The 19,594-nt window shown below is 36.2% G+C and overlaps 1 protein-coding gene across 1 annotated transcript in view; it reads left to right on the forward strand.

Annotated features, from left to right (window-relative positions):
- The window catches only part of LOC108758933 (beta-1,4-glucuronyltransferase 1), a 40,064-nt gene extending 20,964 nt beyond the window's left edge, over positions 1-19,100 (forward strand). The window contains exons 3-4 of the mRNA XM_018504178.1: positions 17-197; positions 18,711-19,100. Of these exons, the coding sequence (XP_018359680.1) occupies positions 17-197; positions 18,711-18,917 (388 nt within the window). The 3' untranslated portion in view covers positions 18,918-19,100. The remainder of the gene's footprint in view (positions 1-16; positions 198-18,710) is intronic.
- Positions 19,101-19,594: the final 494 nt, after the last annotated feature.

Here is a 19,594-nt window from a genome sequence, read left to right on the forward strand (position 1 = left end):
TTTTTTTATTTTATAGGTGGCTGCAGGACGTGTCACCGAACCATGTGCATCACGAAAATGTGAAGACGGGTAAGGTGTACATTAGTCATGATGTGACGAATTTCGAATTCCTTTACGAGCCGTTTTACGTAGCGAAGGACATCGTTCCGCCCCACGATGAGAGGTTTATGGGATACGGATATACAAGGAATACCCAGGTACACGACATTTTCTAAGATAACGTGTAATTCTTTTTCTCTAGTAGCACGCTCACCATCTACGTGACGAATGCGTTAATAGTGACGTGAATCGAAAATTCAATTTTGTTCCTGAATATAAAGATAACATAAAATAATACGTAAGTTTACATTCGATTCGAATAAGTTGATGAATGCAGTTCTTTCCTTTAATGTATGAAAATACTCGTATTCGGGGAAGATAAGCGCAGTGGATGTATCAAAAAACTTATGGCTTATTTATGAAACGTATTGAATCTATTAGCAGCGATATCGATAGAACAGGTTGAATTAAAAATGATCCTCCGGCAACATTATCGTCAATATTCTTCCCTATGGAAAAGCGGAAATGAATGATAAAGATCATAAATGGCTCAGATACGAATGTATCCATGATAATTGCACGGGTATACATCGCATATGAGCGTGTATTTCATCAAGCTCGACCGGTTTATTCCGCAACGTCGGGGAGATAAAAAGTATTACATCGAAAATTAATATACCTTTCGGGGTATTAGTAGGATTAGCGGCTAAATGGCAATAATGGAACCGGCAGCTACTGGCCATTACTACATTTCTACGCTTCTCTGTAAATAGTCAGCATAAATTACACTAAAAGATGTACATTTTGGGATATTAACGATAAAAGCGGGATACCCTGCGTATATATATTCCCGTTTCATCAACCGAAAGAGAGAAAGAGGGAGAGAGATGTGTTCCGGATTACGACATTTCGCTAACTCGACGACGCGGTAAACCATGCTACGGGAAAATCATCAATGCGGATGTAGTGGCTATAAAGTTACATATGCCAACAAGGGAGTATTAGCGAGATCATGATGCGAGCCAGGAAAAACGGCTAAAAAGGATCTCAACATGCGACGAGTAGCAAACTAGAATGAGCGTATCCCATTGCGCACGTCGCGCGGGACATTAATTGAATTATATATTATCATTGCCACGGCGTTATCGGACGATGGAGGCTCGTTTTGCGGAACGGACATTATTCAATTTAAACTTGATGCATCTCTGGCCGTGTAATCGAAGGTTTGCATATCGGGACGGGTGTCGCGTGAACCGCAAATTGCGTTCGCTAATGTACTTTTCAGGCACGTCATCCTCACGCGAATTACGAAGATTCGCAAATTTCTTAGATCGATAACGCCGAACTTTGAAACTTTATTACGTAATATCTCGTAGCGAATCACGCAGCTTCGATAGCTTGAAATGAGGAAAATTTATTTCAGTCTAAAATTAAAAATGAAAAAACAAAAAAATCATATTCGTATCTATACATGAAAAAAATGGTTTTACTGAGAAATATCAAAAATTTTAATTTAAATATAGATTTAAAAACAGTTTTTTTTGGAATTATCAAAGTTAATTATTTATATAGGACGATCAAGTTGATTGCTAGAATGTCAATAAAACCTGACATTCTAGCAATCAACGTTATTTATCATGCTTGAGTTTCCTATAATATAATTATTTTAATAAAATAAAATTTTCAGACTTATATCTGTCTACATTTCAAGATAATTCAATAAAATCGTTTTTTTTTTTTCATATATGTTCCAATTTCCACTTTCCGAAATATAATCATAAAGTTTTTTCTGTTATTTATTTAAACAACTCAGTTTTTGAGATGTAATGCTTTTGCTTTGTTATTGTTTGTATGTATTTTACGTTTTATAATTATTAGCATTTGGTACTTGACTAGCGAGCCATTAACATTGATATAGAATTCTCAGTGTTTGTGTAAGTTTAATAATTTATATAAGTAACTATCTGAATTTATTATTTATTTATTGAATTTATTACATACAGTAACGCTTGAGTAACCGGACAGTTAATGAACATGCCAATATAACAATGTCTATGGTTCGTCCAATCATATTTATCACATGTAAGTTATATTTTTAATTTAACTATTGTTTTTTTACATAAAATACAATAGTTTATTTAATTTAAATGTTTGTTCAGCAAATCGAGCAAAGTTGTTTACTGGAAAATATATTCATCTGACCATTAATATAAATATGAGAAATTGTAATTATTAAAGCTTGCGAATTATTTATACTGAGGAGGATTCAAAACACGGATCGAAACGTTTATTAATATATTCTTATATATTAATCTAATATATTGGTATATATTCTTTTAAATATTATAAAATAAGAAATTCGTACACCCTGTACACTCTCTCTGACAGATTATAGATTTTATACATACAATTGATTTAAAGAACTCAGTTATTGAATCGATTCTGTGAGAGAAAGAGGTCGCGGTGACTAAAATTACAGCGATCTTTATAATGTTATTTGTGCCGAAAACCACAAAACAAACGCGAAAACCTTCCCGCTTCCAGTCCATATATACGGAGCATTGTATTCCTCTGAACATATAAATGTTCCTTCGTGGCATGCGGATCCCACATTGTTTTGACAAGAAAGTACGACAGTACCGACCGCTTCCGACTCTACGACGGAAATAACGAAATTCCATCGCACGGCAAAAATCCGAGCGCGACGAACGTGCACAGCTGCAAAACGAACACATGAAGTACACGCAACGGCAATAAAACAGGCGTAAAATCTACGTACGTATGATATCGGCCCAACTGCATTCGTGCAAGGAAATTTTATGATCTGGGGACATTCGCCGATTTTTTTTATCTTCTCCAGATGAGATAGTTAATACATTCAGCGACAAGTGCACTGAGAATTCCGTTTGATCGAATCATCTGATGTCTTGTTTGAATATGGGCAATTCAATAATTTAGTCGAAGCTAAAATTTTGTTATTATAATATTTTACTTATTTCTGATAACATAGGTATTATCACTACATAAATAGTAAATAAAGTTAAGAAATTAGTTATATTCACTATCATTACGATTGCGCTTATTCAATAAAAATGTTTATTTTATTTTTTACTTATATGTTGATATTTTACTATATTAATACCTGAAATTGTTAGAAATTATAATTTTTTCGTGTTTGAAATAATTATACATATAAGGTTATTATTACATTATAGCAGTAATAACCATAAAAAGCAAACAAGCTCTTAATCATAATTATTTTACCCTACAATTATAATCACAAATCTAAACACTTTTTTTTCAGTGTACCATATTCGAAATTATTACCACCTTATAACTCTATTGATATTTATTTGACTTATTTTATGAAGGCCACCAGCGATGTACAAAGCATTTACATTTATATAATATACTATAAGACCGTATATATGATAACATAAACTACATTTATATGTTAAACAAAAAGTTTAGTATCAGTTGTCGGTGATCCACGTGACGTAAATGAAAAGTTCAGTACTAGTCACGGTGATCATTATAGAATGCATTAAATCATACTATTTTAATAGCGTAAGTGAAAAGATGTTTCTTAATACAGAAAAATTTAATTATCAAATATATGGTAATATTAAAGTGTATGTATCGCGGTTAGGAGTGTTAGGACGATGCTATCAATCGTGAGATCCTTGTTGTGATAGTGGTGATGGTGGTGGCGGTGATGCGGCCGGCATTACACGCGCTGGCGGATATCGGAAGTACGTACTCGTACATTGGTACTCGCGTCTCTCCTCTGCGGTTCCTGTCGCACAACATCTATTCCCTGTGGAGGAATGAGAATGAGTACCGTCTGTTTACCTTCTCTTTACCATCCCTGTAGTCAGTTACCAAAGTTTCCACTCATTTCCGTTGTATACTCGGAGAAAGGTGTGTTTGGTATTTGTGACTATAATTGCATGATAAAATAATTATAACTAGAAACTCCATTTTTATAATTATTACTGCTATAATGTTAGTAATAATTATTATATTTATAGAGTTTTACAAAAAATATAGCTGACACCGAAAATGACCATAAATTATAGTTAATCCGCGAGACATTTGTCGCTCTAAATATGAAATTTGAGTTATATATATATATATATATATATCAGTATTGCAATAATACTGCAATAGTATTGCAATGTAGTTGCGTATTGTAACATCATGTTTTGAAATGTTGATACACTGAAAGGAAAATGTTTGATATTTGTGATTATAAATGCATGGTAAAATAATTATGATTAGAAGCTCTATTTTTATAAGTATAATTGCTGTTATAATATTAATAATAACAATTATATTAATAGTTCTCTAAAAAAAATATAGTTGACACCGAAAATGACTATAAATTATAGTTAAATTGTGGTAGTTGCAACCATTTTTTTCTCTCAGTATACGCAACGCTCAAGCTCAGTTACCTCGTTCTTTCAGGAACGCAACGTGTGACCGCATTCTTCACACGCTTTAAAAATTCTTGTTCTCTGCTATTCTTTTTCATTTTCATTATAAAAATTTTTTTTACGCGAATAAATCTTTTAACGTTTTTTCATTTAGCTGTGTACATCAGTTTCTGAATATTGTGCTATTTCCAAAATATAATCAATTTGATCAATTCTACTCGACGTAAATTTGCAATTGCAGTTGATGTCTTTTCTGTTACCTCACCGCATATAGACGTGAGTGCCTCGTGAGAATATATATAGCCGCCACCGGGCCGATTTTATTTTGCGTTAATTAATCTTCGGCTGTTTACGTATACAATACGCGAGGACAATGCGGTATGCGCCATAATTACGATGCAATTACGTCGGTTTTCCAACTCGCTTCGATTGCCCGGTAAAATGAGCGAGTTAATTGCCGATCGATTCGTTAATTCTCCATGCCGATCCCCGTGTAGCCTTTGTCCGGCCTCGAGCGGGAGCTTAACGTTCCCCTCCTTCCTCCCCCTCGTACAACCTTCAATTACCCATCGATGTACCGAGTACCGAGCGATTGTCGACGTGCCCAATATAAAGGATTTGGCCTCTGACAATGTATGGCACGTGCTGGTCCCGTTCGCTCGCGACTCTACATTGGCGATCGATTCTGTCATCGTCGATTCGACACGCCATCCAGCGTAGTCGGACCTGGCGGGATTCTTTATTGTCGTGTTTATCGAGTGCGCCGATCGCGCCGGCACGAACCGCCCCGGCTTGATATCTCATCAGACTGGCGTTATCGGATTGATTTCGACACCCGGGGCTGGCGCACCGCGATAAGCGAGATAAGCCTGGCGTGGAAGGCGTCAAAGTGTAGAGGAACGGAAATAAAAATCGGCAAATGAGCATATTTCCCCATGTCTTTTTAAAGCGTATATCTCGAATTGTAATTAGTTTGGATTGTGATTTTTGTAAAATTTAGTAATTTGAGGACTTTGTGCAAATTAAAATTATAAGAGGAGAAATTGATACCGTTACAGCGCAGTTAAAATTTTGAGGAGGAATATAATGCAACGGTTAATTTTACCCAAGTAGAACATAAACTCATCAGGGCATCAAAATGGTGTCGAAATAGTTTCAAAATGATCATTAAAAGTTATTTTTCGATCAGTCGCGATTCAATTTAACGTCAAAATTACGTTATCGTGTTTCTGTTTGGATATGAATAGGTACATCTTTTATTTATAATAAAAAGCTATGTTAAAATCATCATTTTAACTTTTATATGGCGTCCAAATAAAGTCACTTTGTCTTTTTCATGACTTGGTATTATTAGCTTTACGAACTATGAAGTGACACACTCATTCACGATATGAATAAAAAATAGCATCGATGTTATCTAATGTTTCACCTCTCGGCCTATTATTGATTAGTAACTCAAACTAATTTATAATGACATTGACTCGAGGACACCAATGTGAGTGTGTAGACAATCATTTTTATGAGAAAAGCACCAAAAAGTGATGTGAACATACAGCAAGTGACTGCGGTGATTAAGTCTCCCTCCTCCCCTCTCTCTCTCTCTCTCTCTCTCTCTCTCTCTCTCACACATATATCCCCTGGTCGGCTTTCTGCCGCTATTAATGAGGGTACATAGTGCCAAATCGTTATATGTAAGCTTAGAGCTTCTTCTGGGAACGGAGACTCGCCTATTGTATCACATTTACTAGTAAACTGTCTTAATTCTCAAAGTCTATATATTGGATCCATGATACAAGGGTATGTATGCTCTTGCGCATGGTAACGCCAGACAACCAATGAGAATTGCAGCCTGACAACGTCATGACTACGTCATCATTACGCGGCAAATTTAAACGGTTACAAATAAAGTAAATCATAGTAGCGTCAATGCATTAAGGAGTGCCTTCCGAATTACGCACAAAAAATGCATGATGCATCATTTGTCTTTGTTGTTCAATGAAGAATGAAAAAAAGTTAAAATGATACCTCATGCGCTTCACTGCACCAGCAGTCATTGCAGCTAAAATTTTAATTTAAACAATGTTTTTGCAAGAGAACATCCAGAATTATCACAATATTTGCGTATACCATTTATATAGCTATACCATTTAAGCGGCTTCAAAACCATGATGGTGGTAGCCATCATGGCAGTCATATTTTGGAAATGCTCCGAATGTAACCGAGATTGAATTATGATGAATGTGACACAGGCAGGCTGCTGCGCAGAAGCCTCCTAAATTCGTCCACCGGATGAGCATACTCGTGTATTTATACTATGATTGGATTTACAGTTTAACGCCAAATCCGAACCGCGAAAAATCGGTATAGGGGGCGTAGAAGGGATCAAACCCGGATCCACAGATCGCGAGTCAATCTCACTGAGCGACGAGCCACTCGGCGCCCCGGTAATTAAGTCAGAAACGAGATAACTTCCTAGACGCTTCTTCAACGCAGCAGTCATTCCCCGGTGATTGAGCGATTTCGTTGGGACCCGGGACCGTAAATCAAAGACGAACCAACACGAGTAAAATGATTCCCGATTGCCTGAACCGGTTGCGAGTGCGGTGGCTATTTCGATTGTTTACGATTCACACAACGAAAATCATGGGACATGAAGAAATTTAACGCGCGTTGTAGATGTAAAAGTACAAACGAGGAAACAAAGATACAACGAGGAAAACAAATCGAAATTAATTCTTCGCAAAACGCTGGATTTATGGAGAAGACCGAGTGTTATTTCAAACCTGATGCTCTCATGCTGCCTAATTTTTCCTACTGATTAAAATGATCAGCATATTTACAGAGTTATATACACGCGACGTGCGCGGACGAATTATTTCGCATGCGATTCGTTAATGCTTGATCCGGCTTTCGGCATAATTTATGTTAGCTTAATTTGTTCGATCATACCACGCTAATTTTTAATGTAATGCCCTTTCGCGTCAGAAATGATTCGCCGATTTCGTAAATAGATATTTAATACGGGATTAAATGATGCTGAATAAGTAAATTTTATTTTATTTCACATTACGCGTATTTAAATTAATATTTTGCAGCAAAGTGCCGAGCAAATTAACCTGCGAATTCAAATTATTAGTGCATATATCAAGCGCCATACAGCGCGGTGACTGAATTTCATAATGCAAATTCGATAATGGGGGTAACAAAAATCTTATTCGACTTTCGAATATGCGAGCGTGTCTCTGTATTGGTATTATTTCAATGCTTTCATGCGTTTAATTATTTCGACGCATCTCTGGCGCGATCTTTTTCCGCTAATCATTTTATCATAATTAAATCGGGGCGAAAGTGATTTTCAATTAGGCTTTTCGGGTATTCCGCGCAGCACGTCGGTAGTCAACGATCCAATTCGATCCAAAGGGTATCCGTAATTTAGCGGCTAATTCTCTCGTGGAAGATCAATGGCTCGCGGCTCGCAGGCACCGTGTAACAAGCGGCAATTTAAGTGTCTCGCAGGATAATGCAAGTTCTCTCCCTCGTACGAAAGGATCGATCGGCTTAACCGTATCGCGTGAAGCTCGTGCAACCGGAATATTGCCGTATCTAACCGACCAAAAAGAATGTACAGTTTTTATAAACTTTTTTAATATTTTACATATACACTGTTGGACATTAAAGGATCAATGCGCACTGAGAAAAAAATATAGTCAATTTTAATAAATATTTAGTTCAATATATACTGCCAACTAAATATTTATTAAAATTGACTATATTTTTTTTCAGTGTGATAATTCACTTGAGTTAAATAACATTTTATTATTTTTAACTTTTATGTGTGTCAAAATGTAAATCAATCCATTCTGTGGTTGAATTGGTTTACTTTCGAAGTAAACGTTCATATTAATGTATTTAGTAGATAATAAACTAAGAAACAATTAATTAATTATTAATTTTTGTCAATTTATTAATTTATTATGTATAATAATTAATATATCTACTATAAATTAATTAAATAATTTAAATCAAATTCAATGCATTTCTTCAAATAAATTGTTTAACTCTATCATTTTAGTTAAATTAATGACATATTAAATATGAGCAATGGCTATAGAAATAATTAAAAACAACTCGAATTGTGGGTATAATTTGACATTATGAATTTAACATTATACCGTGAAAATATTGTTGATTTTAATTCTCTTTTCAAATAACGTCGAATTTATCTAAAATTAAACTGTCCTTTAATTTCGGACCCCACCTAAGCGTCATCAGAATGAACAAGAACTTTGCGTTCCGCTCTCTTTTGCCTCTCACCGCTTTAATTCTGTGCCAAGCTGCACCGGTGCCCCCTTAATGCTGAGAAGATAAGTGGAGGCGCCGTACGACGACGGGACACGTCGTATTCGCGGGGATTTACGTCGACGTGCGATGGCATAAAACTCAATTATCAGATTTAGCTCGCGGCTTACTGCCGCATAGCCAGCATATTACTCGGCGATGCCATTTGGAAAAATTATACGACCCTGTTTACCGTCGTCCGCCCCTACTTTATGCCGGCATGCGCCGGCACGTCTTCATTTTAATGCGTGTCACTTCTTTGCGCGCTTTGCGTTCGACGAAACACACACGTTTTCTGTTCGGTGAGAGATCCGACGTTATCCGAAAAGTGCCACTCGCGGCTTTACCGTTCTGCGACGGATATTATTCAGCGTTTCGAATCACGACTATGGATGTACCGTCGCAGAAATATGGGATATCCGACTGTCGAGCTGTCGAAGTTGCCATGGCATTATATTGGCGTCATATCTAAATCGAGCGAGACGACTCGATAAAGAGAAATTTGTGGAAGAAGTGTATTATAATTGTAATTAAACGAATATGCAGTAATATTTGTAACGAACAAATCTGAGTCATTTGAGTGTATTTTAGTTTATATTGTGGAATATTTTTGCCTTGTAAATTTTTCTCAGGAATTTATAATATAATTTAACGGAAACAAAGTTTTGTTGAAAGATTTAAAATTTTGCTGTGTATAAATTTAAAAACAATTTTGTTGGAAACTAAAAAATGATACGCAATGTTACAAAACATTTTAATTTATTTTAGCAACCAGTTTAATTTTCAATAAAATTATTTTATTATACAAATTTATATGTAGTAAATCCGGTAAATTTTTAGATCTTTCAGCAAAATCGTTCTTTCCGCGTGCTAATTTAACTAATATGTAACACATATTTGGGGAGATAGCATTATAAAAGATATATAAAAATCTGAAGAATATTTAGATGTTATAAATAATTATTTTAAGAATTTTATATATATACAGGATAAATCATGGAAATCGTGGTACAACCGACAAGAGAGTGGTTCTACATGAAAAAAATAAGTTGAAAACGTAGAATTTTATATGAAGCTTTGTTTCCAGATAACATTTTCAATAATTTATGAAGTAAAAATTCATAATGTGTGTAAATATCCTGTTTTATTGTGTATTCTCCATTATTTGATATAATAAAAACAAGCAGAGCAGTCTACAGCAAAATTTATTAAATTGGAATACGAATCTGCGAATATTTAAAGTTGATTTTTTCAAAAACGAAACCTCATAAAAAAATTATGTTTTTATTTTTTCTGTTCTTTACGTTTTCTTATTTTTGTCATGTAGAATCTTTTTCTCGATTGTACTATAATTTTGCTAACATTTTATACATATACAATTACTCAAACTCATATTGAATGTTCAACATTCAATGTTAAAAAACAAAAACAAAAAAAGAAAAATATTTAATGTTGAAACTCGTATATTTGAAGTATTTTTATGAAGTAATTATATAAGGATTATTTTTATAAAGTAATAATAAGGATTATTCCGCGGCACCGGAACTTACGGACAAACTGGCGACCAAATTAAAGAGAGTCGTTGCGGTTTACGCGAACTAGAGAAATTGGCATGGGTTTCTCGATGAGATTACGTCAACAAAGCTAAACCGTTGGTACGCAATGATTTCGCTGAACCACCCGAAACACGTCGGTACGTAAGGAATTCGCAGCGAGCTATGGGGGTTCTTGAATATCAAAGGGACACTCTGTCTTTGAATTTCGAGCATCGGGATGCCACGAAATCCTTCTGCAAACGGTGAGGATTGAGTCGCACAGCTTGCGCCGGCGCTGATTTTAGTCAATATAACAACACAGTAATTACGTCACGTCTAATTTGCGAGATACATGACGTGGCACAACCCGGTATGCATTCCGTTGCTTAGGTTGTGACACGTAATGTATTGTGTGCGGCGACGTTGCAGGCAAACTAAACCAAACTTAATACTTCAATCATAATGAAGAAACGTTTGTGTTACGCGCAGTATATGCCATCTACGAATGATTAAGTTACGTATTTTCAAAAGCTTCGAATGCAGAGAAACTAATGTTAGCAATAAGATATTCTTATACTTCAATAAATGCGAACGTATGTAATCCTATCATCTTTTCCATTATGACAAATGTGACGGTAATACGTTGAAAAATATGCAATTTTTGGAGTCATGTAATACAAATTCAATATTCTCATTTCTTTTGAGCAATTTAATACGATTCCAGTTTTCGTGACGTCCAAACTATCTGACGTTTCGTTTCGATTAGCAAAAGGTAATAAAATATGTTGGATATTACAACACATTATACGTAACGCTGCATAGAATGTCACCTGGCCGCGCAGCGACTTTTCCAAGCGAAATCGAACAGGAGTTGCCGTGACGATGGAATGAAATAAAGAGCGTGAACTGTCAGCATGGTGTCAGGATCGTAATGGTCCGCAGCGATGATAGTGACACCGTCCATTCGATACCGAAGCGTGAAATTAACCCGGGCGCATTTCCCCCAGGTACCAGGAACGTAAGCTTGTCCTACGCGCGACATGCAATTCCATTTTTCCGAGAGAGCGAGATGTACCGCGTTCACGTTTCCGCTAGTTGTAAAATTTTAACTCACTGCCGTGTGTATAAAACGTATGTACCTCTTTCAGTCCGGACGTGGCAATGCTCCAACGCGAAATAAATAAAACGCCAAATGAAAGCCGCGAGGCACGTTTATTAATCGATACAAGCGACTGTCGCTATAAATTTTTTTTTTTTCAAAATTATGCATTGTATCTGTAGAACTTACGTAAATATCATATAAAATCTATAAGACACACACACACACATATATGTAGAATATATCGCTCCCTTGTTTCAAAAGTGATATGATTTAAAAAAAACATAATTTTCGAATTATTATCATGAATAAGTTAGATAAATGTTATCCTATAAATTATCAAAAGTGAACTAACTCGATTTCACAAAAAATTGTCAAAATCGTCACAAAGGAGTAAAGGAAAATGTTAAAAATGATTTTGATTTATATTAAAGAATAAGAGAGAGTGAGGAAATTGCGAACATGAGTAAATGTGAACGATATATTTTTGCAGTTTATTAAATTTTCATTTCTCTCCAGTGTCTGATATGCTTAATACCATATTATAATACGTTACTATGGAATACACATGTAGTTTAAGATTAATACTACATTATATGTTTTCGATGATTTTCTTGTAGGAAAGAAAATAGAAGAATTGCGAATATCTAAAAGATAAGCTAAATAAAGCCGATGATTATTTGTCAATTATAGAAATCTTCATTCAAAATTTATACTACAATAATTAACATTTATATATTATTAATATAAACTATAATTTTTTAAGCAAATAACAAAATTGATTTACCCACGTGGCAAGAATTTTGTTTTTGTTGAATGTTAATTATTAGTTATTGAGTTAAAGCCAAATAACTGCATTTTTAAAAATAAAGACTTTTATTAATTTTTAAATAATCATAGCTTTATTTAATTTTTACTTTAGGTGTTCGCAATTTTCTCTTATATTTTTCTTAGTGGTATTATTCTATTTGATTAGTCAATAATTTTCTATCAACTAGAAAAATAGTTTTTCTCATTTTCTGGGAAACTTAATTCTTTTAGTTGTGTCATTCTTGAAGTTAAGAAGCGATTTTATTTTTATTTTTTCCGGTCAAATATAAATTTCTTATTTCATCAGAAAAAATAGAAATAAAATTGTTTTCTTACATAGAAAATAATACAACTAAAAAGATCTTATTTTACAATTAATTGCATGTCATCTACATAGATGCAAGACATCATATTTTATTTGTTGTAACTATAAAGTATAATAGCAGTAATATGTTCTCTGTATGCCGTCGCACGTACTTACAACTATGTGGTCCGATTATCTGACGCGCTATGCAGATGCATATATGGAAATGCACACCCGTGATTAACGCAAATACAAACCGCGCCGCATTGGTGACTCACTGCAATATTCTGCGTTATCATTCGAAAGCCGCAAACGGTTACCTTATCTCCCATTAAAGCGACAAGCTGTATATTATCTCTAGCCTTAAAAAAATGATTTCTCTTTTCATTATAATAACACAAAGTTATTATATTATATGCGTGTACTATTCTCTTTCTCATTTTTCTTTTCGTTTCTTGTAGCTATGAAATTTAATAATTTCTTATACATTAACAATAAAGATTATTATTATTATTATTATTATTATTATTCATAAACTATAAATTTCGAATCTTGGTAATCAAAAAGCGGTTAAAAAAAATTATTAAATTCTCTTCTCGTATCTTTTTATTTTCCAACTATTAATTTTGTTCGTGAAAAATATGCATGAATAGTAACGATATTTTGAGAGAAAGAGCTAAACGCTTCTCATGCGCTTGTTAAAAGGGTCATTACGAAACACACAAAGCAGAAGATAGATTTATGTGGATAATATATTCCATGCTTCTTGCATAATACCTTCTTCTTCTGCCTCCCGTGTGCTCTCGGTTTATCCATTTTTTACGCACACACGGCACCGACCGTCACGACCGCCGCCCTTTGAGTCCTTTGAGCCGCGGCAGAAGAGAGAGATCGTGCGTCGAGTTCCGCAAATTGTTCATCCCGCCATTCCCGCCGCGGCCGCAGAAAAGTTGCAACGAGCCGCTTCGCCGCCTCGCTTTCGCATCCTCCCGGGAGCTTTGACGTGTATTATGCGTTATCGCGCGTTTGCGGAATGTTTCCTACTTGGCCGCGATGGCAGTCGTCGATGTTACGCTGGTTACGCCACGGTGGTTCGAAGGGCTCGTGGCGCGGAATTTCCGGAGAGCAAGCACATTTTACGGAAAGCACATCGGGTTTATGTCGCGTTTTCCCCTCGGTTTCGTATTAAGTACATAGCTACGTCGGCCGTACACGCGTCGTGCACTGTACGTCATTAATGCCGCGCGATGCCCGCGGTACATGCATTAACCAATAATTGTCGCGATGACGAAAGTTTCGCGTGGAAACAGAGCGTGCGCCGTGCATTCGCAAGCGATATCAGGGCTCGCATAAGTTCAGCAAACATCATTACGCCCGCGACTCTGTAACGAATGTGAGGCCGCGGGGTTTGTTAATTAAGAAGATACGTCAGCCCGCCCGTGTTGTTTAATGCAATCTGTTCCCCGGAAAACCCTAGACAAACAGTTGGTCGTCCTCTCTCCGCAACTCGGGTACGCGCGAGACGTGCACTTTAGCCGCCTCCGCAAGAATGTGATCTGCGCGCGAAACTGAAAGGAATTTATTATCTGTCCAATTAAGACGGATAATTATGCAGCCGTGTGCGCCACTCTGGCTTTGCGCTAGCTTGTTAGTTGTATAATTCATGCGGGAATGTCATGCATTCGTTTTGAAACCATCGCGGAGATCAGACTTTTATCATTTCTCATTCGAATCGCGTGCTCTTAAAAATACGACGTTGTAATTACGTTTTTATTTGAAACTTTTCCTCCCTCCCCCCCCCCCGTTTTTTACACTTGTATCTCGATGAAATTTCCATCTTTAAACACATCTTATTCCTGTATGTATTACCTTGTATATCTTTTTTGTATAAAAATATTTTTACACATTATTACCTATCATATACGCAAAGAGTAAGGACGGATTTTCTAAAGTATCTAAAAATTTAGCTGTTTCAAAATAATTTTGTATAATAGGATCTGAATTGGTTGTTGCTAAAATGTCAAAATTGTTTTCACCATGCTTGAATTTTCTACACAAATTTTTTGATGATCTAACAAAATTTTCGGATTTGTATTCAGCTAAATTTTTAAATAGTTTAGCAAACTTTTTTCCATATATGTATAAAATAAATCTTACACGGAAAAAATGATTTTGTTGAAAAATGTAAAAATCTAGCTAGTTACAGATCTGAAAAGAATTTTTTATTGAACCATGAAAATAATTATATAAAAAACTTAGACTAACTGAAATGTTGAAACTTTTAGTTACTAGAGTGTTGAAACTTTTTATGGCATTGCTCATCGTGCTTGAGATTTCTACGTAATTATTTTAAATAATTCAACAACATTTTTTTCGGATGTGTATCTAGCTAAAGTAGATGCTATAGCATTCGTTCTTTCCGTATTTAAATCTCGTGGTAAAATTCGTCTATAGGCGGAACGATAATTGTTCATTAATCATTTGAAATGCTTTAGAAAATACAATTTCGATTCTCATTACGCGTAACTTCGTTACATTACATGAGTGCTCCGTCACCCTTCTGTCATGTTCGCGCCGTATCATGTTAGGTGCTTTCACGGCAATTGTGCGGGACCGGACTCGCCCGAGGAAGGAAATCGATGCGGGTTATAAATGAGAGCTCGTCTCGCCGATCGCGGGACGTATATGTTTTGGCAGTGTCAGCACTGTAGTAACGTGACGAATTGTATGTATTCATCGCGACACGTACGCGGAGACAATCCTGGGGTGTCATGGCGTCTGTCGCACGCATGTCGCGCCATCATTACGTATAATTATTCACCAGGCCACGTCTCCAAGATCTAGAACATGGCAGATTAGATTCTGTCTATCAATTTCATCCGACGATGTAATCCACGTGCACTGCTATTCCCGTGGATTACTGCTTTGCCGTATTAATTAACAATATCCCTGCCCCATAATTAATACCATTATTTGTCATCCGCTCAATACGTTTCAATTTTGATCCATCATTTAATTTCTAATGCGATCAAGATCTAACTTAGTGCTAAGTCCACTTTGAATAAACGTGATATATTGAGCTGGTTTAAAAAGTTTTCTCGGTTTTGTCAGGTGATAAACGTCGCTTTAATGTGTGAACATTTTCTTTTTTATTTTAGCAAATGCATTCATAATCTAACAGCTCACATATCAACGTGTCTAGTAAAAAAGTATCAAGATGAGTAGAATTTACTGCTTGTTATAAAAAATTATAACAATGGAAGATTAAAAGACACATTTTTTGTCATATTATGCTGTAAAGGTAAAAACGTTATGTAAATCTCAAAATGATATGTGCAGTGTATGATGAAGATAGTGTGAAGGTCGCATGTGTCAATTTTAGTTTGCAAAGTTCCGTGTTGAGAATTTCTCTGTTGAAGACAAGTTTTGGTATACTCTCTCTGTTAAAAATTTCATGAAATTTAATATACTTTTAAGTTACACAATTTGAATTTAATTTTATGGCATTACATTACATTTAATGTATTTATGACTGAAAAGTTTATTTGTATATATGTACATGAAAAATGTATTTTTCATGAAACTTTATGAAATTTAATGTAAACGTTCATTACGTTTAAGTATAACTACTGTAATTTAGTTTTCAGTTAAATCATTCATTTCTTTTAATTTCATTTATAACCACGAGCTTCATTTACATGTAAAGAAAGCATTTTTATAACAGTAGACTAATTACAGATGATGAAGAAATCAAGGCTTGATCGAAAATAATTTGCACCAAATCATTCAAGATATCGCAGAAAAGCTTAGAATATCTAAATCGAGTGTCGAAAGTCACTTAAAATAAAAAATGAGAAAACTTTTTGGCCAACTTAATATTTTGATCGTTTTATACTCATAATGAATAATGATGCACAATCGGATATATTTTTGTGTACCTCTTTTATTTTATATCTTTATTTATAAAAATCTGTGGAATCGTAACTACTTCACTGAAATATTATAAATATAAAAAGCACGCGAGGAGAATAGCGCATATTTTTGCGGATAAGAATCTCAAATAATCACGATTTTACGATAAATATCGAGTATAATGTTTAGAGTGACGTCTGTCGAAATAAAATAAGGAAGCAAATTGAAGCGAGTTTACGATACTTGTGCCTAGCTTTCGATAGTGAAATGCATCGTTACGCGGAGGCGGAGAAGGGTCACTCGATACGAGATCAATCGCTTCCGATGAGGATGCATCTCGGTTGGATGCACATATATACACAGATGTATTCGCCGTACATTGTTACGTGCGATTATTCACGAAAGCGCATTCAGACCGGAGGAGAGCGGGCGGGCCGGATCTCGTCCGTTAGGTCTGTCTGGCTTGTCCCGGATGGCAAACCGAGGGCGAGATTACGACGCCATCCGCCTTTCTCCTTGCTGTCCTGCTGTTTACGTTGTCGGAAACACAGGGCTTCCCGCGAAGATGTCACTATCCGGACGAATATCAGCGGTATGTTCCGAAAGCCACTTCCGCCGAAAATGGAACGCACGTTCGGAAGTTAGCACGGGGCTCGCGCTCATCCGGAAATCTCGCAATGTCATATACTTTCGGGTGGAAATACGTTTGCCGGTCGCGCCGCTCGTCGGTGTCTGATACGTCGTAAAGATCTATTTGGACAAAATAAGTCTTGACACACACACACAATACTATACCGTAACGTGCCAAAGTTGTGTCACTTTTTAGGCGCATATAGCTAGTATCTGTGACATGACTTTGTAAGTAAATGTTTTTACTAAATATAAACTTCTCAGTTTAACATTGTATTATAAATGATCGCAGTAATTATTTCTCCCCTAAATATAGCTTAATCCTTTGGCACACATATTTTATTTATTTTGTAAGCACTCTGGATCTTTTTTATCTAGTCTAATTTTTGTTCCAGACTTTTAAAAAATCTAGAAAAAAATTCAGGATTACTTTTTAACTTTTCTTCTACATTGCTAAATATATTATTTAACTTAAATATTAGAACCTTTATTTAATAAAATTTGAATAAAGTTTGTGACAAGAAATTTGAGAGCAGAATTTTGCTTGGATTAAAAAAGACTCAATGTGCTTACGAAGGGTTAATTGTTTCAGATTTCCTTTTATTTTCAGAAACTTTAATGAAAGATTTTTCAAACTTAAATGAACAATTTTCCAGAAACTTTAATGAAAAACATTAAATAGTGTGAAATATTAATCGGGAAGTGATGTCTTTTTTGTTTATTTGCGACTGTATTTTTGCGCGTTAAATCGATATTTTGAATAAAAGGAAAGCCATCTCGGTTCTTGACGGGTAATAACGTTCTATTCATCAAACGTACTTTTACCATCGAACGGCCCTTATAAAAGACAATTTCGATATATAACCGAGTATTCTCGCACGTATTCACAGGCAAGGCGCATTGCGACACGTGCTCGTATTAAGATTGTCGTTTGCGCCAACCTAACGTCATTTCCCCAGTCCTGGTGCGGATCGTATTCCACAGGAATGACGGGCATGCATGTCGCTCGTTTCGCACACATGCATGCGCACGCAGATGCAGCAGGTGCACCGTGCACGACGGCTTACGTAGACGTATAGACGCTCGCGTTTATTACGTCGCGAGGCAACGGAATCTCCGCCCGTCGATCGGAGTTTCGAACCAGAAACACCCTCGGCTCTGAAGCTCGAAGCGGGCTCGTAAAGAATCCGAGCGCACTCGTTCCGCCGTTCGTCTCGTCCGTCCGCAGTTACCGCAGATCGACGCAAAATTCCTCCGTGTTACATAGCTGCTCTGGGACACAGCGAGAGAGAGAGAGAGAGGTCTCGCCGTGGAAACTGGATTGGCCCAATGGGATTGGAAACGAATCTCGCCACCGCACATTTCGTAGCTTCATGACCGCGTGACGAATTCTTGCTTCCCAATGTCGCTTTTGGTCGAAAACGTTATATTGAGTAACAGATAAATTAAATCGGCTAATATCTAGAACGTTGAACGTGGTTGAACGACGATCGATTGAACCGCGCGGTTCGGTTTTCGGTATGAGATATATTTCAATTTTCAACATTAATTTTATTTCAGACGGTAAATTTGTCTCGTGTAACACCAGCCGCTCGTTTTTCTTGCAGGTTTACGAGATGTACGTGACGGGTTATCAGTTCAAGGTACTATCACCGGTATTTACGGGCCACTGGGGACTACAGACCAGGAAGACCAGGCCCGCTTGGCGCGAGCGTCAAAACAGTGCCAACAGGAAACAATTCGAGACGTTTAAAAAGGAAGTGTTTGCTCGTTATATGCGAGACCCGCTGAAAATGATGAAGAACGCCAACTGACGAAAGGCTCATCGAGGATCTCATTGACTTGAGACTCCTCCGTTGATTAAGTTCGTCCTTAGGCTTAACATCGAGGAATCCAGAGTAGAATTAGGCCTCTGACTAACCGTCAGTGCTCGCCACGTAATGTAGTTAATAGATTCGAAGTGTTTTTCATGTGATCGAACAAGTCAACGAAGAATTCGCCCGTCTAACATACCTTCTTTATCTTCTACTATTATTTCATTACGTTTTAATGTATCATGTAGATCTGACAATTTTCTCTCTCAATTTTATTTAATTTTCATATAAATTTGATTTATAGAATCACTTTTTCATCCATCGATATCAATTTATATGTTATATAAACAAGTATTTATATACATTAAAGTCAAAAGCACGATAACGCAGAATAGATGGAAATTTTTCACGAAGGATTGTCGATCTTATCCTTCGGAGTGGGAACAATGATGAAATCCGTATTAAGTGCAACGATGAAGTGCCACGATATGCTCGAGAGAACAGATGCCAGATCGGCTAACTGCGATCGGCGGATTTGCGCTACTTATTGAACCTTCCGGTTCAACGATTCCGCTAGGCGGAATCAACCGCGAAAGCTCTTGTTAGTTCCACTCACGATTTCCCAAAGTCATCAGAGACCCGCCATGCGGGATCGCGGAATAAATATCTCGTCGTGA

The sequence above is a fragment of the Trachymyrmex cornetzi genome, unplaced genomic scaffold (genome assembly GCF_001594075.2).
Source record: "Trachymyrmex cornetzi isolate Tcor2-1 unplaced genomic scaffold, Tcor1.1 scaffold16, whole genome shotgun sequence".
Lineage (NCBI taxonomy): Eukaryota > Metazoa > Arthropoda > Insecta > Hymenoptera > Formicidae > Trachymyrmex > Trachymyrmex cornetzi.